This window comes from Acanthaster planci, linkage group LG17 (assembly GCF_054643075.1).
Source record: "Acanthaster planci isolate LZ-2023a linkage group LG17, COTS_SCS, whole genome shotgun sequence".
Lineage (NCBI taxonomy): Eukaryota > Metazoa > Echinodermata > Asteroidea > Valvatida > Acanthasteridae > Acanthaster > Acanthaster planci.
The window spans coordinates 40,277-62,073 of record NC_141793.1 but is presented as its reverse complement, the minus strand read 5'-3'; the positions used below and the strand labels follow the sequence as shown (position 1 = coordinate 62,073).

Here is a 21,797-nt window from a genome sequence, read left to right as displayed (position 1 = left end):
GGAGGATTTTAGAGAGAGGGGACAAGAGTACCTTTCACCGATGCCGCGTGGGACATAGGGAATTAGAAATTGGGCGTGTTGATTGGCGTGATTTAAATTGATTAAAATGGGTAAATGTTAGCGGATGCTAACTGGTATATGTAGATTTGCTGTAGTGTTCTCAACTTTTAAATTTTCGGTGTATTTTTGACTAGCTGCATTAAGAATAGCGAAACTGAAGTGTATACGAAAATCTTTTTGCCAAAATGCGTGTAACACATCGGCCGAATTCTTTTTGATTTGCTTGTATATTTTGTACATTTTGCTCTCCATATCTAATATTCGTTACTTGCTAGACTGGTTCCTTCAGTTTTACCGGAATCCAAGGTTAAATGTGCCGAAAGAATGACCTGGTACCTTGACCCTGCTTTGACGAATACGTGAGTCGGCGGTGCGGCAGTTACGTACATACCGGCCGGTCAGCAAACTAGGTCACGGACAGATTATAGTGAATTGTGTCAAAATGTCAGCTGAAATATCTGTGTAAATTGCGGACACAATCACATCTACACAGAAGTAGCAAAACTACACGAGAATGCATGGATAATAATGTTTTCTGTGCTTTGTTTAAACCTCAGGCCCTTCAAGAGATCGTTACAGATGTGAGTAGGCCTACCCTAATCATGGACGGAGGAAGGTGTTCCTTCCTCCAGCTCCATGCCCTAAATTAGCCTACCATGATCAGGTGATGATTAGCCCTACTTTCTATGCATGGTCTTTAGTAGGCCAACACTCAGCAGGCCTTGAAAGAGTAGGGACTTGCGGTTCTGTAAGTACTAAAGTAAACTCTACGAATCGGCTCTTTTAACATATGGACGTGGTTCACTACTCTTGCCTATCATCAAATCATGTGTCATGTGCAAACATGCCAAACCTTTAAAGATGTTAGGCCCAAGCATGGTTAGAGGCAAATTAACGTTAGTTAGTTGGACTACTAAGACTCTAAAGTAAGTACTTGTAGTACGAGAAGCCTAGGCCTGAAGTCTACTTTCAGATTTTTCCATTGCAGGATATGTCTTTTTGTTATTGTAATTTGTGGCTCTGGAGAATTTTTTTCAGAGCAGAAAAAGTTCAGAAATTTACTACTACATCATATTACCCCCAGAACTGTGGTGTCCAACGTCTGCTATACGAATACAAATTCTTAATTTCAATGCAAAAATGGGACAAGAATGCTAAAAGTTATGGGAAAACTTCAAAGTGTCCAGAAACACTCATGAATGTGCCAGCACATGTCAGCAAAGCTCAAAGTTGGACCATGAACCCAAATATCCACTGCCTAACTTTAACTGTTAATTTTTTGAGAATTAAGTGAAAGTTTCACATTCAGGCCTAGGTCTATGTAATTGTCAACAAACAAAATAGATACAACCTTTCTTTGAAAAAAAAATAAGTCCGCTTAAAAATTGACATTGTCTTGGGGAAATAGGTTTTGGTCATATTTAAAACCTGTTGGTTTTTTCATAAACATGGTTATGGTGTCCAAGTACAGAACTCTTTCTCATAGAATTACCAAAGTGCTGTGATAAGTCTTTGCGAACAAAAATCTCACTATACCCAATCCAAGAAGATTTTGTGCTGTTTACCAGGGCAGGAACTTTGTTTTTGAAAGGGCAAGGTAATTTCTCTGTTGCAAAAGGCACTTGTATTAGACAATCAACTTGTCTGGGGGACGTTTCAGTGGGTGTTGAGGCAAAGACCAGGGGCATAAAGGCAATTGCCTGTTTAAGGAAATGAAATGTCTAATCAAACTCCTTTATTTTATTCTTATAGCTTTTGTCGTAGCAGGCATGTATGTGTAAGCATCATGATACCTCATCAACATCAAAGAAGTCTGCTGAAGGAAAGATGCTTAAACAGAACACAAGTGCTACCACAATTACGTGAAGCACCATCAAGATCTTTTTTGTCAATCCTTGATAAACGCAAAGAATATTCAGAAAGAATAATTGTTGGGTAAGTTGTAAAACGAATGTATTAATAAATCATTAAAAAGTCTGTGTTTTCCCAGCGCCATTGTACATCCTGGTAATGTTAAATGTTGTTAACACACAGCCCAGTGATTGAATGTACCTGAAGGCTACCACATACATGCAAGAGCCAAACAAGTGAGCTTGGTAACAGTCTTTTGTTTTAAACAAACTTGAGCTCTTATTTGCCACATTTTGTTTCAGATACTCGATGGAAGACATGTATGAGGTCGTCAGTAGTGTGGAGAACTACAAAGAATTTGTACCATGGTGCATCCGTTCAAGCATCAGATCAAGGAAGGCTGGTCATTTCAAAGCAGACTTAGAAATTGGATTTCCACCTCTAGTTGAAAGATATACTTCCACAGTAACTGTAGTTAAACCACACCTAGTTAAAGTAAGTGAAGCTATGATATAGTAAGCATCAAAGGCCAGGTTCATGAAATGTGTACTAATATTTCCACATCAATTCGTGAAATATTTTTAAGGAATCTAATGTGATTATAATTCTGTCAGTATTTGGAGTGATTATACTTTGTACTTTTAGTAACATTTGTATCTTAGAAGTTTCAGGAGCAATAAAATTGTTAGAAACTGCAGTCTGAATGCAGTCCACATCAGATACATGTACATGTATGATTGCACACTGAAAAAAATGGAATTGAAGCTGTTGTTTCCTCGCACTTGTTATTGGCTTTCATCTCTGATATTACTTTATACTTTTTTGCTTGACCATATAGTCTGTGTGTACTGATGGGAAATTATTTAACCATCTGTATACAACCTGGAGGTTTGGACCAGGCATCCCTTATAAACCACATACATGCACCATAGACTTCTCTGTAAGTATTTCACTTTCAGAACATTTACTGTAAGGCCCCCCCAAAAGAAAATACATGTAGTTTGTGTCTGGTCAGACTGATGTTCCGGAATCAATGTGGTGATGCAGCTTTTTTTTTCCCCTCCTGCGTTAGATTATATATGTACAGACATTTGCAGACACTTGTTGAGTCAAGGAACTAGACCAGTTTTATTATGATCATAAGCTGACAACAAACAACTTCATATCCAAAGTCTGCTATCATTGTTCAACATCGACCTCATCAGAATCCATCGCCCTGAGTAAAAGATCAAGCTGCCTGAGGTAGTGCAGCAGGAGATGGTGCTGTTGGTCTCACAGAGAATAAAATGATTGGCGCGCATGCTTAAAATAGACATGCATACTAACTTGAGATGAAGACTTTTTTGCCTAACAGTCATCATGTTTTTCTTTTTTACATCGCTTCATATGATTACAAATTACCACAGAAGTACAGCAACAGCATAAAAGACATTACAAAATATTGCTGGTGCATTATACTGGTAATTATGTGGCTATCAAAATCAGACACAATGAACTTTGTGCTGAAATGTTTTTTGAAGAACCTGCCTCTGTCAGTCCTGATCATAGCTATCTATGTCAGCATTATTTTTCATGGATTAATGTTTGAATTTTTTTTCTTTTAGGTATCCTTCGAGTTTCGTTCTGCTCTTCACTCAAATCTCTCAACACTTTTCTTCGATGAAGTTGTGAAGAATATGGTGAAAGCATTTGAGAAACGGGCCGAGAAATTGTATGGTCCACAGACGGCAATACCAAGGTCCGACCAACTGAGATATACATCGTCATGACGGTGATTCTAATTTGCAACCAACTAGTTCACAGGATAAATTAATTTACATGTACTAAGCAAATTGAACTGCTATTGTTGCTCTATAAGCGTGTACTTCATGCGGTAGTTGTGGCCTTTTATTATTAATTTTTAGGTTCAACTTTTAACTTGGAAACAGAAATTTTAATCATACTTGCCTCATTCACATGCAACGAGACTGTTTGATGTACAGACTTGAAAAAATATCTACACTTGTGATTTCCAGATTGGTTTGATTTCACATAGATTGTCCAGGATTGTTTAAAGTGTAAAGGGAAATAATCTAGAATCAAGGTAAATGCATATTTCATCATGAACATTTACGTTTCACTGTCATTTTTTGTAGAATGTTGCACCATGTGATGATAGGATCTGTAACCCTAACTCACCATGTTGTGCAAAACCCTTGTAAAACCTGAGAGATGGAGAACACCTGAAATTGAATACTGGTATTTTATTGTAATTTTAATGTTTAAGGTGAAAGATAACTTGTAACTTCTTCCTCACCCAATTAATGTTCAGTTGAAACATGTCAAGAATAAAAATTTCAAATACATGTATCATTGCCTTGGACAAAAGGCTCATTTCAAAAGTACATGTAAAAAGATAGCTGTGTTGCATGAAGTAGTAATGGATATTAGGTTCTAAATAGTGCTTTCAGCACTGATGTATTTTGTACTCTTTAAACCCATTTCGTTGTCTGCCGAGCATGAGTTTTGATAGATTGAGTAACACTTCATTAATGTGACATAGCAACGGAGGCAATTTTGATTTTACACATGTAAAGGACCAGCATTTCTGTTGAATTGATGACAAATGCCGAGTTGGAACTTTAATTTGTCAAGGTTTACTACATAATTTATCATTAAATATCACGTTGACTTTCTTACATACGTTTTGAAATCAAATTAAGCTTTTAATCATTTTAAATTATTTCAAATGAGAAAATTACACTACAAAATATTCTGTAATATGCATATACATGTACATGCAAACTGTGTAATTTATTAACATATTTGGCAATTTATTGCTGCAGTGTTTTTATTTAAAGGAATAAATGAAGTGTACAAGTCAGTGAAAACCCAGGAATATCTGGAAATTGCTCAATGATTTACAGATATGTATGCCTGATCTCCTGACAGTTTATCTTAAGCAGCTAGTGCATCAAGTACTCTCCAAAAGGATGCAGTTGCAGCATACATGTATCTCCAATACCAAGTTCTTTGAGTAGATTCTGACAATTGCCAACAATCTTCTTCACTTTAGTGTTCGAACCGTCAATTTCAAATCTTTCTTCCTTGAACTTTCTAACACTGGAAGGTTCTGAAGTTGTACCATATAATGGGTCTCCCTCTGAAACAACTGACTGACAAATGCCCTTTGAGGTGCTGCAACATGCTGCTTCATCACCTGTAATTTCATTTTCTTGATTCTGTGATATAACCTGGCCGGCCGAGTGACAGAAACTTGGCACAGATTCAGTTTTCTTTTCCAAGTCCCCAAACTGAAATGACTGTTTTATTGTTGTGTTTTCAATAGCATGCGGCCCTTCTGATACACGTACACTAGAGGGTTGTATAGAAAGGTCTTGATAACCTAAAGAGTGGGCTGTTTTTACATTTACATGCTGTCCCACTGAAGTACATGTACATGTACTTTGCAAACATTCACGGCTGTATGATTGTCCGTCATCTCCGGCATTTAACTCCAAATCTGCCTTTTCTGAGGTGCATTCCCTTGTAACCTTTCCATGTGTTTCCTTTGCTGGTGGCATATTCATCTTATCCATCAAATCACTTCCTCTAACGATGCTGTTTAGCTCTTCCAGCTGTAACTCGATCTTCAATATGTCAGGGGCATTCAGACACACCTTAGGTAAGCCTCTGGAAGCTCTAGATTGCTCTGAAAGTGTCTTCAATGCCCTAAAAAATAAAGATAATAAAACAAGGATGTACATGTAAGCAAAAGGACTGGAAGAAAAGTTTCTGAAAGCCACATTTTTAACACATGCATAATATTTGCTGTTAAGCCACTGCTTTTACTGGGCATACCAAAGAATTCCTTTGTAGAAAGCCGCACAGGTTTCCAAGTTAACTTGATGAGTGAAACCTGTATTGAATGCATCCTGCAAGACTGCCTCTTCACCTGCACTGTAGCCATCTCTATAACCCTCCTTACAGAAAAACAGAAACATTAACTGTCACTATTGTTGATTTACCACACATGATGATCAAGTAAAGCACTAACAAGCAAAAAATCATGGATTTAAATCCTATCCAAATAACCCTGCAATTTTACACAACTCTCAGAGACCACAGTGAGAAACCAATGTGAAAATGTATGGTACATCCAAGGGGCAAAAAACTTGGTATAAAATTAAAGCAATTAGGCATACCAAGTTCCTGTAGCTTAGATTTTGGGGTCCCCAGGACAAGGTTTCACTTTTAGTTGCAACTTGTAATCTAAATCCTCCGATTTCAATATGATTTTACATACACCCTAGGGCATGTAGGGGATTAGGGTTAATGTAAAAAAACACAAACATGACAAAAAGGGCGATGAATAGGCCAGGCTGGCATATGCCAGGCATATGTTGTTGGGAATTTCGAGGGTGAAATGATTTCCTGCCTTTTATAATAGTCTCCAACATGTACCTTAGTGTGGGAAGACTTCAGTTTATTCCATTCGGCATCAATAATGGAAGTATCATCTTCATTACCGATGTCATGGAAACAGTCAATGTCAGTTTGTGTGGATGCCATGGCATTTGTCTCCATCATGTCCATATGGTCTCAGTCAAGTCAGTGTTGAGACTAACATGTCTGTGATCGAGCAGGAGTGAAGATACAAGTATTATGAAGATGAAAGTGGGTTTTTCTTGTAAAATGATGTCGGGACATCATTGAACTCGCTGCTTTGGCGTCCTCTTCTCACAAGCTCATCATGCATGCAGGATGTGGCTATCCGCAATGCTCAAGCGACTAGGCCTAGGCCTGCGTCTCTCGGACGATCACACGCCACTCAGTCGCATGTGTTCATGATCATGGAGGAAAGAATGGCAAACAACTGCAAGCTAGGGTGGATCCGCGTGACAACTTGCTGAAGTGACAACCATTTCCTACGGCGATCGTCAAAGAAATTTAACCTAACTCTAACGACTCAGTCACAAGCTGCACCTAGCCAGGCCCTCCGGACTGAACATCTAGTTTTACATAAAGAGGTCTGGGTATACGTGTATATTGTGGCTACGACTTGCCATACGATTATTAACATACAGTAAAGCGCTGGAAAAACGATGCTCGCCACGTACACCCAGCTAGTCTTGGTTTCAAGACGTTAGTGCTTTTCAGCGGACACCGTGCATAGTGCGCGCCACCTACCTGACGACTCATAATTAGACTGTGCGCCAGCTCGCACTAACGAGAGAGAAAAAGAGAGCTAGAGAGAGAGAGAGAGAGTAGAGCGCTCAACAGAAATAAAACAACCATCGATCACTGACGTCTTGGGCCAAGACTAACTCCCGGCCAGCGGCATATGGCCCTGTCTCCCGGGTACGCGTTATGTTATTACAAAGTCGAACCCTTTAGCTGGTAATCGTCAGTTGTATCAGCCAGTGCATGCAAGAAAGTCCGCGCCGGCCACTATATGGAGCGATTCTGAAATCTGAACGTGCGTAAGAAGGGTGTGTTCTGTGCAAAACTGACAGTCCAACGTGAAAAGTGTGAATTTTGCCTAGTTTCATCCGTTTTGAATACTTTGGGTAAGTTGTTTCATACAAGTACATGCAATGACACTGCCGTAGCGTACACACCCAGCATGCCCAGGCTACGCCTACGGTAGGGCCAGCGGCCGTGGACAGACCAGTCAAGTAATGAAGGGATGGAGTTCCATATACGCCAGTAATTGTTCCCTGTAGTGACTCATTAGCCGTCAGGGAGTAAAATATGTCAAAAAAGTTCAAGTTAGGAGGGAAAGTCCAAGTTGTTTACAGGTTAGAAAACATGACTTGGAATATTGTGACCAGTCTCATACATGTCATAGTTTGTGCACAGGTGTAATCAAGTGTCCTTGTATATTTATATATCATCCATGTATGGAACTCTTTCCCAAAGAAGTACATGTAAGCTAAGATACATGCAGATGAATAGCTGGCGCACTGCGAAGGGAATTTATAATGTACATGTATGTATGTGATGTTAATTACAATTTGTGTAGTTGACTCTTGCCCATGATGCCGTGCTCACATATTTGGTTCTTTCATGTTTTTAAACTCTTTAGCTAAGTACAATCACGCAAATCGAACGATCATACCAAGCCCAGTATTCCAGTTTGTGCTTTATAGATAGGCCTACCCCTGGAATAAGAATTTTGAACAGCTTTAGAACTTTTGGAAATTTGCTTGCCCTGTACTAGGCTCTTTACATTGAATATTACAGATGTAGAACACTGTACATTGAACCCTTGGCCAATACAACTACAAGCAAAGTGTAAATAAGAGGAGAGAGCTCCCGATATATGTGGCTACTTATATAGGGTCAACTGGGGTAAAAATGCCCAATTATTTAAAGTGTACTTAAATCAGAACTTTGTATGTAGAGACACCAAGAAATAAATTTGCAGTTTTATATACAATACAATATGCATATGTTTGTGCTCTACATGTACATGTACTATTAAACTGTAAAAACAAGCAAAACTTCCTGACAGTGACAAAGTAAGTTTATTATTGCTTTCATAATTTGAAGTTTTCCAACTGCAATATACTTGGTGCCTTTTAAATGGAGTAAACCGCAATATAAACAACATTTGCAGTTTTCTGTGTTATTAATCATGTGGGTTTTGCCCTTGAATGTACAGAAAGTCAAGACCTTAAGCTGTTTCCATAGTGATTAGACCCCCAAGGCAGAGTTGGCTCTAACATTGTGCCCTTCCAAGTGACTCCTGGATCAGCTTTCACTACATGGGGTGTTTTGCTGATCCTGCACATATAGGTTTTTTAAAAATGTGCACAGCTACCTGTAGGCCTACTGTTGTAAAGCTTTATTTTATGTACATGTACATGTATAAAATGTACATATATCTTAGTTATATATATATGTACATGTACATGTAGGTCTACATGCAACACATGTACACTGTATACATAATTGTTAAATGTACCAGGCACTTTTGACTCTTCTGGTTCTGAAATGTTTCAGAGCATTTTTAAATTGTTTGGTCAGATATTTTGAAGAAAAACTCTTGTGGATTTTACAGGGACACTATGCCATTTTTATCAAGTTTTGCTGTGCAGTTCAATTTTCTTAGGTTTCAGATTCCACCCAAATGAACCGGTAGCTTAGATCACAGTTCATCATTCCTATCTTGAATTTGGATTTAATAAAATACTTTCTGGTCCTGCAAGTCTTTCAATGAAATCTGCCAGCCTAAATGAAATCTCAAAAAGTATGGCATTAAGGGTCAGTTGAGGGATTCTTTTTAACCCTAACCTTCCCCAACCACACAGAATTTAACAGTAGTAAAGTGTTTAATTCTGTGGGGATAGGTCTGGTAGGCCCAGACAGCTGGCTTTTGCATTGGGTTTGGCATACCTCAGAAAAACTACATGTAAGTCAACTTTGTGTGAATGGGGAAGGTTAGGTCCAGCAACCTGTGGGCAGTTAGGGTTAATAGCACCAAGACCTCACATCAATATTCCAAAATTTAGTTCAGGATAATGAACTGTGTTATAAGCTGGGTATTTAGTAAGGAACTGGCACAAGTACAAAAACTGAACACTTTTGAATTCTTTTTGAAGAGAAATAGAATAAAAAAGAAGTTTGCCTTTTTCTCACAGTGATTCAAATTTTTTTAGGGTTGCTTTTTTGGAGGGGTGTGTGTTAATGTCCCCCTATACATTTATGATTGGATGCATGCCTTAACATGTGTAGTAACTGTGCAGTTATTGCCATTTAAATCGTGAATTTGATAGAAGGATGGATACATTCATGTTAACCACTTGACACTGGATGATGTGTTAGCACACAATCTTCCTTATTTGTTTCATGGAGGATGTGTACATGTACCACTCATTTAAGAATGTTTGTTCATTTCCACGGTTAACATGTTAACTCGTGCTTGATTGGGTCAAAGCACGGAAGACGATCCTACATGCCGATGCTGCTACTAAGTGGCCCACCCCCAACCAACAATAAAACAGAAATGCCTTTCTTGAGTAATTACAATTGAATTGGGGAGTCCACACCATACACAAAAGAGCTAAGGGGAGTAAAGATCTCCTTTGCTTGGCTAAACTGATTTGGTAAGGAGTGAAACTACCGGTGATTTACAAAAGATAAGGTTACAACTACAGTAGCAGCTACTTTACATGTATACCGAAACAATCGGCAAAAAAGACACATGACCATGGGTGGCATCTGTTAGAGTGTGTACATGTATGCTATGGAACTTTTTGTATGTGAACTGGTTGACGTGTGGACACCTACCACTATATTTACCTGGGCATTACTTTGAAAATATCGTGAAAAGAATGAAAATATTAATGCCTTAAATCAAGAGCTGTGCATTTCTACTTGTAGTTGTACATGTACTGGGTATTTTATGATCGTCGCAAATAAATAAATGTAAATTGCAAAGTTGAAGAACTTGCGGGAGATAAGACCTACCCCAGCAGCTTTTTCCAGTAAGGAAATCAGATGTTAACTGGTTAAGAAGCTATGAGCTTACCATCATCTACTACAGTGTACACGTTAACCCTAACCATGCTGAACCCAACAAGGTTATGCAGGATTTCAATGGTCCCTAGGGGGCTTGGGTTTTAAAGGTTGAATCTGACAGTCTACATGTACCAATCACTGTAATCACTGTTTCAAGAGAAACAGGAAATTTATCCTCTTCTTAATTTTGTGAGATTGGTAGCTGAAGTTAATTGAGACAAATGATACAATGTGAGAAGCCCAATAAGAGTACTATACATGTACCTTTGTACTGGTAGGTGAACACTTTGTGTAAAGTGTCCATCGGTTTAATATCTACTCTACACCACACTGTAGTCAGGCTTCAACATATCTTATGCTTAACCGCACTAGATCTGACCTCAAAACCCATTCAACAACAGAATGGAATGTGCATTGAAAGTAAGTTTGTTACACAATAGATTTCACCGTGGGATGATCCACAATGTACATGTACATTTACTGTACATTAATACATGTACCTTCAATCGCATAGACCTGGAGCTATACATGTACACGTACAGTATATATGTACTGTACATGTACATGTAGGTTACCCAAGGTACTGGTACACAGATACAATGTACTGGTCTTGTGCTCATTGTCAACCTGTGAACAAAATAATGCAAAATGTCTGCTACATGTAAATGTAGCAAACACAGTGATGTGTGTGTGTGACAAAAGAAATACCAACTGATGAATCCATGCCTACACTGCCTTTGTATAATAATCGTGCTTTTGACTTCCAAGTTTAAATAAAAATAGCCCTGGTATGCAAAGTATTTGACCTTGTGGATATGATTTGATAGTCAAATACTGTACTTCCTTTCCTTATAAACCTATGTATACCCATGTGTGGGCATGTGTGAAGTACATGTACATGTACACAGTACAGTGGGTTAGAAATAATTATGTCAAGATTGAAATGAGAGGCTGGAGGATGTTTACACCAACAGTGTACATGTACGTGTATATATATGTACCTTGTGTGTCTGTGTTATACTTTATAGGAACACGCTTGTTGGTTTCTTTTGATTTGATGGGTTTTACTCTGAATTCCTTGCATTTTTAAGGTGTGTACTCTTTTGATATAATAATTTGATAAAAAAGGGTTCTCACGTTCAATGTACATGTACCCCAGTCCATGTACGTGTACATTGCACCATGTACATTGTACATGTTCATGCATGTACTGTACATGTAGTAGACAGAGGAGTTTTTATACATGTACTTGGATTGTTCAGGTGTATGTACATACATGTACATTTAACAATGGGCAATTACATGTACATTTTGTACACGTCTGCCAGTATGTACATGTACATGTACATGTTTGTAAATGATAATGAACTATAGTATTTATCTCCATTGATGTCCACAACTGTTATTTTCATATGAATTAGGTTGGTTATCAAGTTCAAACATCAAAGTACAAAGCACAGTATACCAGTATGTGTACTTCACAGTTGTTCAACAGTCTCCTGTCACTGCAGACAAAATTTGGCTCACATGTACGAAAAGATTGTAGGGTAGGAGGGCAAATTTGTACTGTACATGTTACATGTATGAAGTTTAGCAGCATTTGCCAACTCATTGTCCAATCTTTTATAAATGTGTTATTGGGTTATTTGGCTTTTTACTTGACACTATAAAATTTTTGCTTGTTGTTTTGTTTGTTAATGCATACACTGTGCATGTACATTTGCATCTGGTCTTCTCATGTTGTAAATTGTAGCTGGGTTGCAGAAAGTTCTGTTGAATCGAACATTATCAAACAGGTGTTGATATACATGTACATGTACACATGTACTGGTATGACCCAACCTCATCAAACAGAACTTTGTTGATTTGTGAAACCTGCTGAATCCACAGGGTTCAACACCGACATGAACACGTGTGCAGACATACAGACATTTACATGGATATTGTGTTCACTGCTGCAATCAACAAAATGCATGTACACAATCAACAAAATGCGAGTTTATGCACATATACTGTACATGTACCATACGAATACCTCCGTGTCCACTGTACAGTTAATTGTAGGCCTACGGAAGGCCTGAAGTACATGTACATCTATATACTTATGTACCGTACATTGTACATGTACATTTGTACATAGTACTCATAACTTCTCAGATGTCAACTTCTTCATACACATTGTTTTGAAATATTGTATAAATATGGGTCATACATGTTTCCCAACCTTTCATTTTTTTGATCTCCAGGTTGAAGTCCTCAGTCTTGGGCAGGCGATCAGTTGTCAGATGTAATGCATGCTGATATTACCATAACTTGAAATACTTCGGAAAATTTAGAATGTCTGTAGAAACAACCAAAATCCCAAATCATCAACCGTGAGTAATGGAAATGACCTTTTGAAAATTAAATGAAGAAAGTTCTATGTTTCAAACCATTCTCAGCTAGGTACCGGTAGATCGCAGTTAATGACATGCACGTATTCACCATTGCACAATATACCACCGTTAGTTCAAAATGCAATCACTGAAGGTACGTGTACTGGTACCCTGCTTTAATGCAACAAACCTTTTACCACAGTTACCGTAATGTTGAAAAAATTTAGGGTAAATCAAAATTTTTAAAAAAAGAATATTTGCATACATGTACATGTCTGCCTCTTACAGCCTCTCTGGAAGAGAAAGGCTGTAATTATAATCAGCAGAAGTTTTAGTTTATAAGTGTTATATTTCTGTCAAAAATAGTGCATTGTGACCTTTCAAACTAGGCAAGCTCTTCTTCAGAGGCTGAAAGACAAAATTGGTTATATTTCTGTGATAGATCTAAACGAAGCCGTGCCCCACCACCACCTACAAAGAAGCCATCCTTTGAGGAAAACAAGAATGGTTCTTTGTCTGAACTGGAGAAAGACGCCTTAACGAAAAATGGGAGCACTGAGGAGACAGCAGGAACATCATCAGGAGATGAGAGGCAGCTGACAGTGGTGCTTCCAGAAGATAAAATAGTCAAAGCATCAGTGAAGAGAGAGTATGCTCATCCATATAATTTGCTGTATATATACATGTATATTGTACTTGAAATGAAATGATACTGGTGCTGTATTTTACTCTTAGTGTTTTACGTTACCTGTAATTTATCAACAACATTTGTGTTAATTTTAGACATCACTGAAGGATTACGGGAGGCAAGGTCAGTTGCATACATGTATGTATGTGCCTTTGCAATGTTGGTTAGTTTTGAGTGCATGCGCATACAACATGTGGACATCACTAGGGCGACATTAACAATATAGCGATCATTAATTTTAACTTGCCCAAAATCCTGGCTGAGTTTGAAGCATATCATTCACTGTCTCAACATTCTGGGTCTTTTCTGCACCATTTTGAAAGAATACATGAAGAAACGGTAGATGCTTGAAAGATTGAGGTTGTATCCTTGCAAAAAGCCCGAAGGAGTTTGGATTAATTAAATTGGACCACATCATAATGTGTCAGATACTTCGTTGCTAAATTGCAGTACTCCGATCTTGGAACTTCTCATCATGATCGCATCCAAGAATAAACTCAACCCAACCAATTACACCATTGCCCAACCAGGTGTGAGACTCAAGGATCCTCTTGTACAGGTAAGTTACATTGTACTTTTATTTGAGCAAGTTGCACCTGTCAGTTTGTTAAGTGTCAGTCTATCTAGAGTTGTTTGTTCTGGATTGTCCACAAAGCCTTGTACCAGGTACAACTCGCAGTTTGGTCAGGCTGAGCAGTGCCAAGCCAGTCACATGCTTATACCAGTGGGTCCTGGTTCATATTTGGCTAGCTCTACTACAATAGTTACAAGCTACTCCTGTTAGTGTAGTCTAGACCGCCTTGTGTCACTTTATCCTCTATTGGCTTACTGAGCTAGTCATTAGCTACACTTCCAAGTCCAGGCAACACTACAAATGTTGCTGTATCTTGGCCACTTTCTGTCAAACACTCAGCCGTGTGCATGACCGATACCAAAATAGCCTGCTTCTTGACAAGATGAATGCCTCATCTTCAGTCACTCTCTCTAACCTCTTTGCAGCTCAAACCAACCCAGAAGTTGTCTGATGTAGTTGGTGACACTATACACATAATCCGTAAAAATCAGAAACAGGTCTTTGTGTACAAGAAGGAGGAAAAGAAGTCTGCTGTCATTGAGGTAAGAAATATTCTTAAGATATTTCCAAACTGTGCACTGAAAGGTGTGCATGCTTACGAGTTGTAGCAGATATTTGTGTGTTTTTCAAATTTCTTATAAAAATTTATATTCTGTTATACCATGGGAGAAAATTGAGTGAAGGACACTTTGACATGTTTAAAGGAAATCCTGAGATTTCATTCTAAGAAAAAAACCAACCAAGATGTATATCAGTAGAGACCCAATTCGTATTGCAGTATTGTCCAATTGCATAATGGGAGCACCCAATTTGCATATTGCACACCATATGGAATCAGAACCACAACAGCCTGTAGAAACTACAGTAAATGATTCTTTATTTGCCCATCTTGACTTCATGTTCATTTCCATCCAAACTAATAAGTATTACAGTAAAATTGACCTAAAATTCAAATTTTTCCTGTTTCAGCCCACAATCAGGATTACAGTCATTTCAAGTAAAAACCACAAAATGTGTCTCCGTGTCGATCCTACAAAGACTCTACAAGAATTGATGCCTACGATATGTGATGAGAGGGGTGTGGAACTGAGTAACCATACTCTCAGACTCACTACTCAACCTCAAGATCCCCTAGAAATGAGTCAAACTCTGGAGAAATCAGGAGCCATTGAATTTCTATTGGTGGATTTAAATGGCCAGCCTGCAGGTGTGTTAAACATAAGAGGACAACACTAACAAACCCACTGAAAGAATTTTCAAAAATGATTTTCTTGCATATATTATTCTGAATTCCTGATACTACACGTAGCACCGTAGACAGTGGAATAGAAAACTGCTGAGAAATATGAAGGAAGATGCTTGAATTTATAAAACAGTCAATTTTGGTTTTGTATGAATGGACTTGATCCTTTTATTTCTCAGGCTAAATTCCATGGACCCTTGTGGGCCCATTATTTTCTTACACAAGAAAGTTTTATAAGTAGACCTTTTGCATATTTTCTTAGCTTCAGACGCCCTGCTTTGCAGGTAGGAAATCAGTAATACCAGCCGTGTTTGCCATCACATTAAAAAAAAAGTGCTATTCGAGAATTAGTAACTCTCTCTGTCACAAGTTCTTGTAATTTCTTTTGGCACAGGGAGGTTTCATATTTGTTGTCTAGAGGGATTTTAAAATGATGTAATTGAATAAGTAACTTTCATGTTTAGTCTCAGTTGTTCACTGAATATTTACATGTATATACATATACAGTGTACACTTGCTTGTGTTTGTCTACATGTAGGTGTTGAAGGAGGGGAGGCAGATTTAATGCCAGAGCAGAAAAAGAAAAAAGGAAGTTTCTTTGGAAAATTGTCCAAGAAAAAGAAAGGGGTAAGTAAATGTGAACAATGTTCAACATCGTCAGCCTGTAGTCATTGAAGCTACACATACAATTTATGTCTTAGTAGATAGACTGGCATTCAAGAAACAAAATCTGTTTTCAGTGAAATAATATCAATATCTTTGAGTTATTTTGAATTGTGACTTGTATTGAATGATATCAATATGCTTGAGTTAGTTTGTATGATTTCCTTTTGTAGTATGAATTAGGTGCAGGTGGCATTCCAGAATCTCAACCCACAAATGTTATGCCCCCGGTGGAAAAAGAAAAGCGCTCGCATCGCCACACATCACCTTCTTCCCTCCCACCATCAGAAGGCCTTACCCAGACTACTGGACAAGAAGATGAAGGGAGTAATACATTGAAGAAACGTCGACCAGCCCCACCCCCGCCTCCAGGGAAACACGTCACCACCAGTACCAGTGCATCAGATGATGAAAAACTCGATGAAGATTCATCATTGGCCAGTAACAATACTTTGAGAAAGAGACGAGCCCCTGCCCCACCCAGACCCACTTCTCCACCGAGGAGGTCGGTATCTCTTGGAGAAACTTCACCTCATCAGATTCCAGTTAATCTTCCTCCTCCTCGTCCAGTATCTCCTCCAATTAGAGCCAGTGACGCAAAAGAGATGAAACAGATCAGTAATTCTCAGGAGACATCCACATCTGTAAAAGGAGGTTTGTGGTTGATGGTTCAGCTTTGTTTGGATGTTTGCAGTCTTCCATGATACAAAATGTTTCTGTCACTTTCTAATTCATACTGTTTTGTGAGGATGTCTGTGTTTGTGACTGTGTATTTGTGCTTGTAGAACATTTCAGACACTTTTATCTGCATGTGCATTCTCAACGTTCTTTGTCACTTTCAGATTGACATGTGCTGTTACCTTTTCTCAAGATGGTGTTTTAGTTTATTTTGGCTTACATGTATATTTGGCTTTGGTATTTGGTTTCTCTCATACAAGCTTGACAACTCTCTTATACAGAGGGTTGGTTTTCAGTTTGGTAATGAAGAACATTTAATCTAAACATAAAATTGAAGTAATTATTTTGTGGAAGTAGATTCTGAGCCCATGTTGTATTCTTTCATTCTGACAACTGTCTCTTGCAAAAGTAGTTTAATATCAATTCTATAATCATTTTGCTTACATGTATAAAGATACTGGTAGCTAAAAGTGGGAGGAAGATGAACATAGATGTGCATGTTGAGAATTCAGCTTTTTGTTTTGTGAACCAGTTTCCATTTCCAGCTATTAACACCTAAAGATGTAAGCGTGTACAGATTCAAGACTTGATCTTACAAAGAAATAAATGTCACTTCCAGCCATGTGAATTTATTCATTCAATATTTGGATATCATTTTCAAGTATGTGACATGTGTTTAAAAAATGTGACCAAATTCTGAATGTTCTTTCCATCAAGTCATGAATTTGCACAACAGTAAGGCCTCTAAAGTTAATTCAGTGTCCTTGCGTGTAATGGGAAAAAACTTACCAGTGAGGAGAGATGACGAAGCACCGCACTGTGGAGCCTAAGTCTCATGATGCACCTGGTAGGATTTGAACCATGGTCATCGCTGATGGGAGATGAAACACCACACTGTGTAGCCTAAGTCTCATGATGCACCTGGTAGGATTTGAACCATGGTCATTGGCAATGAGAGACGAGTGATGCACCTGGTAGGATTTGAACCATGGTCATCGGTGATGGGAGATGAAACACCACACTGTGTAGCCTAAGTCTCATGATACACCTGGTAGGATTTGAACCATGGTCATTGGCGATGAGAGACGAGTGATGCACCTGGTAGGATTTGAACCATGGTCATCGGTGATGGGAGATGAAACACCACACTGTGTAGCCTAAGTCTCATGATACACCTGGTAGGATTTGAACCATGGTCATTGGCGATGAGAGACGAGTGATGCACCTGGTAGGATTTGAACCATGGTCATTGGTGATGAGAGATGAAGCACCACACTGTATAGCCTAAGTCTCATGATGCACCTGGTAGGATTTGAACCATGGTCATCAGTGATGAGAGATAAGGAAGCACCACACTGTGTAGCCTAAGTCTCAGGATGCATCTGGTAGGAATTGAACCATGGTCATCAGTGAAAAAGTTAAGGAAGGTGTTATTGCCAATACTTGCATCTTTTCAATGACTTGAAATGTTCATTTTAGGTGACAGGTTGTTATTCATTCTGATACTTGACAAGTTCAACTCAACTGATAAGGGACATTGAAGTCATTTCTTTGATTTGGAGGTCTTGGTACATCTTTGCTTACATGTACATTGTATGCAACTTTATTTGCTAATTGCACTACAGACAAGCCTTCAAGGCCTCCCAAACCACCACGCCCTGTCTCCTTAATCCGAGGCACAAGCCTTGAGAGTCCATCCCCAACCACTGAACCACAAGAGCCAGTGTTTGTTCCTCCACCGCCCCCAGACATGCCCCCTTCCCCCAGCAACCCACAAGAAGATGTGACTAAGTTAATAGAGGAAGGGCGACTTAACCAGTCTTTTGATGAAAACTTGATGGATGAGGAATATAGGGAAGGTGAGATGGTCTGAATAAAAACCAGTGCCACCAACCTCCACTTGGGCTTTGTAAGTTACTGATAGTCTCGGTCAATCTTTCGGTTTATGATCTTGTACATCCAGTATCCTGATGGGCTGCATAGTAACATTACCAAGATCTCACGAAGATTTTGTAAGAGAGCAACTACATGTACCAGGTATCAAATGAACTTCTGTGATGACATGTACTTGGGTTTTGAAAATTGTATTTGACATCTTATTGTTTGGGCACTCACAAGAAAGATTGTGCAGTGACACTAGTTATCATCAGCCAAGCTCTGATAAAAGATTAGTGTTGACGCTCATGTTCCATGTACATGTGCCTGTATCAATTAAAATGAACTCGAGTGTAATGCATACATCTACATGTAATTCTAATGCTTGAGATACAAACCTTTCTATAACTTGTGACAACTTGTCTTCATTTTCTGATTTGCTTCAAGTGGAGAGGGGGTGCACTGTTTTTCAGATCTCTTGAACAGGTTGTGCTTACAGTTTTGCTGTGTGTTGCAGTGTGCATAGGACCCTATGAAATCATGAAACAGCGATGAATCCATTATCATGTTGAAAATCTCTGAAATTTTGGCTCCGGAGCAACACCCCATAAACTGCATCAAATGTGCCTTATAGTGTTTAAGATACATGTGCATAATAGGTGGCGCAGTCTGATCACTGATACATATCCCCATGTTACAGAATACTGTATACTGACTTCATTTCCATCAAGTGTTAATGTACAGTGCATGTACATGTGCATAATGGCAGACTGTATTCATAAGGTTTTTGATAAGACAAACCTCTGGACGGTAAAACTGTCTCAGTATAAAAAGGAGCAGTTTTTTAGTTCAAGGGTAAATAATCAACTGTACAAGTACAGCACCTTACCGGTACATGTATTTTCTGAAAACACCTGTACTGAGTGTTTTGATTTGCACTGTGATAGTTGCACATTTATGGCTTGTGGCTTCATGAAGTTTGGTTCACGGTATGCCAGCATGATAATACATTGCTTTGCTCCACTCTAACATTCATATCACTAACAATACTGCTTAAGCATGCTTTGCATCTTATCCATCACATTTTAGTTTGGTCAAGGATAAAAAATGCCCAAATACAATGTAGATACTTACTGTTTTTGTCATTGTATGGTTGTTAATATCGGTTCTTGAGTCTCAAATGCTTTCATTTTCAACATAAAACCAATACTAAAAAACCCACTTCCTAAAGATGAAGGTACATGTACGGTACATGTAGACTTTTTGTCTTATACAAATATTCATGTGCAATGACAAATTACCCTGGGGAGGCAGGAGATAGTAATCCCAGAAGTGTGTCGTTTGTTAGAGTCATTGCCAGTTGCTGTCATGTCATTACTTACATGTAATCACATTTGTTGGCCTTGTACATTGTCATTTAATATTGCCACTATCAATTGTCAACAGAATCACCTAGAGTGCATAGTGAGTCTATAAGCAGTAGCTTGACTGAGACTGGAATAGATGAAGCATTTGAGGCTGCTATTGCTATGGGAGAGGCAGGTGGGTTGTCTTCTTGCTGCTGGTATCAATCAAATCAAATTCATGGAAACAGCTTGGCATCAGATGTTGCTTCTTACTTCTCTCTGATAAGCAGTCATATTATACATACATGTATACACTGTATGCTCTTTAGTGTAGAATAATTGTGACTCCAGCTCTTTTCATTGTAACTGTTCAGTTTTGTGGGGTGTACATAAGTTTTCCTTGCTGGCCATGAAATAATAATTATTTCTTCATCTTGTTTCAGAAATTGAGGCTAAAAAAGAGGAGGTAGCAGAAGATTCACCGCATCAACATGAAACAGATCTGGAGGTGAATGTAGCTGGATTGATCTTAGAAACAAAGGCTGAGGGAACGGAGGAGGGGATGGACCAAGAATCGGCTCAGGAGGAGGGGGCAAAATCGCAAGAGATGAAAGAGACTGATGAGGTGTCATCTGGGGAGATTGAACAGACAGGTATTTATTGGTTTCTGATTTTATTGAATTGAAAAAGCCAGTTTATCAATTTGAAAATCATGGAACTGTGAAATTTAGGGATGGTAGGGAGTCAGTTGACTGCATGCATGTGGTCTACATTTGCTGGTCACAGTAAATCTGATGATATACCGGCAGCAGGATCATTTTCCTTTTATCAGCTTGTTTGGATTGATAAATGCTTTTGATGATGGAAATATGTACACGCATGTACATGTACTTGTAATTTTGTACAAGATATTGTTGACTTGCAGCAACATTTTTGTTCTGAAGAAGGAAATTCAGGAAGTGAAGGTTTCACATACATGTACATATACGTAAAAGATATATCAGAATTTGAAATGTCATTAAAAAGTTATTTTCACAGAGTACAAAGATTTCGTCTATTTGTATGATTTAGGGAGTGTGTTCAATAATGGTCACTTAGCATATGGTCTTTGCTTGAAAAGTGCCATGAATGCATACACAAAGTATCTTAACAAGTTTTGTGTTCCTTTTTTTTTTTCTTTTTTTTTTAGTTTGCGGCTTAAATGGAAGGGTGTCTTTGACTGTCAACTAGCTCTGTACTAAACAATTGCAGTGTCTACAGAACTCATACCATTCTAAAAATTAAACAGTGAAATTTAACAAATGCAATGAATAGTAATTAGAAAGTAACTTTCAAGTCTGCACGTACATGCACGTGTACTTTATAGAACCTAGTTTTGTTGCTTGTTGTACATGAACATTGCCAGCATGCATGTACATGTACACCATGCATCAGCTGCTTAATTCTTTACAAAGGAGAAGCCTATTCTATTCTTCAGTGTAAGTGCTCCTGAATAGTTTCTGCATGGTATATTAGTTCTGCCATACATGTACATTACTTTTTGAAATCACAATGTTCTTTGAAAGTGTGTTGCTGAGTTCCTTTTTCACGTGTTCCTAGATGTATGTACCAGTATGTACATGTACATGTATGTCAGGTGCTGTACATGTACATGTATGTCAGGTGCTGTACATGTACATGTATGTCAGGTGCTGTACATGTACATGTACTGGTTTACATGTACATTAGTTTTTGTTGTGTCCTTGCACCTTTACATATCTCTTTGAGGTCATACCTGCATGTTTTTGATGCTATTAATTTAAAAAGACATTTTTGCAACTGAAGAAATTCCTTGTACATTAAGCACTGCTGGTAGAAATACATATCCTGCACTGCATACCGTACTGAGCATGGATCCTCATACTGTACAGTACTTTGCTTTTAGTGAATGTCTTTAATT

At 38.4% G+C, this 21,797-nt stretch overlaps 3 protein-coding genes across 15 annotated transcripts in view; 2 read left to right on the top strand and 1 right to left on the bottom strand.

Annotated features, from left to right (window-relative positions):
* Positions 1–410: 410 nt before the first annotated feature.
* Positions 411–4,785, top strand: LOC110983803 (coenzyme Q-binding protein COQ10 homolog B, mitochondrial-like). Of its 2 annotated transcripts, none has more exons than XM_022243367.2 (5): positions 411–641; positions 1,813–1,995; positions 2,214–2,406; positions 2,750–2,851; positions 3,516–4,785. In XM_022243367.2, exons 1-5 carry the CDS (start codon positions 589–591, stop codon positions 3,678–3,680), a joined length of 696 nt encoding a protein of 231 aa, XP_022099059.1. In that variant the 5' UTR covers positions 411–588; the 3' UTR covers positions 3,681–4,785. The 2 variants fall into 2 exon arrangements, with proteins under 2 accessions (XP_022099059.1, XP_022099060.1); XM_022243368.2 differs by lacking the exon at positions 411–641 and adding an exon at positions 656–808.
* Positions 4,664–6,944, bottom strand: LOC110983802 (uncharacterized). Its single transcript, XM_022243366.2, has 3 exons — positions 6,355–6,944; positions 5,752–5,873; positions 4,664–5,622 (listed from the first exon to the last, which is right to left on the bottom strand). The coding sequence occupies exons 1-3, from the start codon at positions 6,484–6,486 to the stop codon at positions 4,857–4,859; spliced, it is 1,020 nt and encodes a 339-aa protein (XP_022099058.2). The 5' UTR covers positions 6,487–6,944; the 3' UTR covers positions 4,664–4,856.
* Positions 6,945–7,283: 339 nt separating this feature from the next.
* Positions 7,284–21,797, top strand: part of LOC110983818 (uncharacterized) — a 24,640-nt gene continuing 10,126 nt past the window's right edge. For 5 of the 12 annotated variants that reach the window (XM_022243384.2, XM_087147764.1, XM_087147772.1 and 2 more), the window contains exons 1-11: positions 7,284–7,460; positions 12,663–12,791; positions 13,234–13,440; positions 13,930–14,038; positions 14,479–14,595; positions 15,023–15,260; positions 15,835–15,923; positions 16,133–16,613; positions 18,263–18,496; positions 19,959–20,054; positions 20,302–20,511. In XM_022243384.2, coding sequence (XP_022099076.2) covers positions 12,754–12,791; positions 13,234–13,440; positions 13,930–14,038; positions 14,479–14,595; positions 15,023–15,260; positions 15,835–15,923; positions 16,133–16,613; positions 18,263–18,496; positions 19,959–20,054; positions 20,302–20,511 — 1,819 coding nt within the window. In that variant the 5' untranslated portion in view covers positions 7,284–7,460; positions 12,663–12,753. Of the gene's footprint in view, positions 7,461–11,330; positions 11,392–12,662; positions 12,792–13,233; positions 13,441–13,929; positions 14,039–14,478; positions 14,596–15,022; positions 15,261–15,834; positions 15,924–16,132; positions 16,614–18,262; positions 18,497–19,958; positions 20,055–20,301; positions 20,512–21,797 lie in introns of those variants that run through there. The other 7 variants (XM_087147771.1, XM_087147770.1, XM_087147765.1 and 4 more) reach the window with 5 other exon arrangements.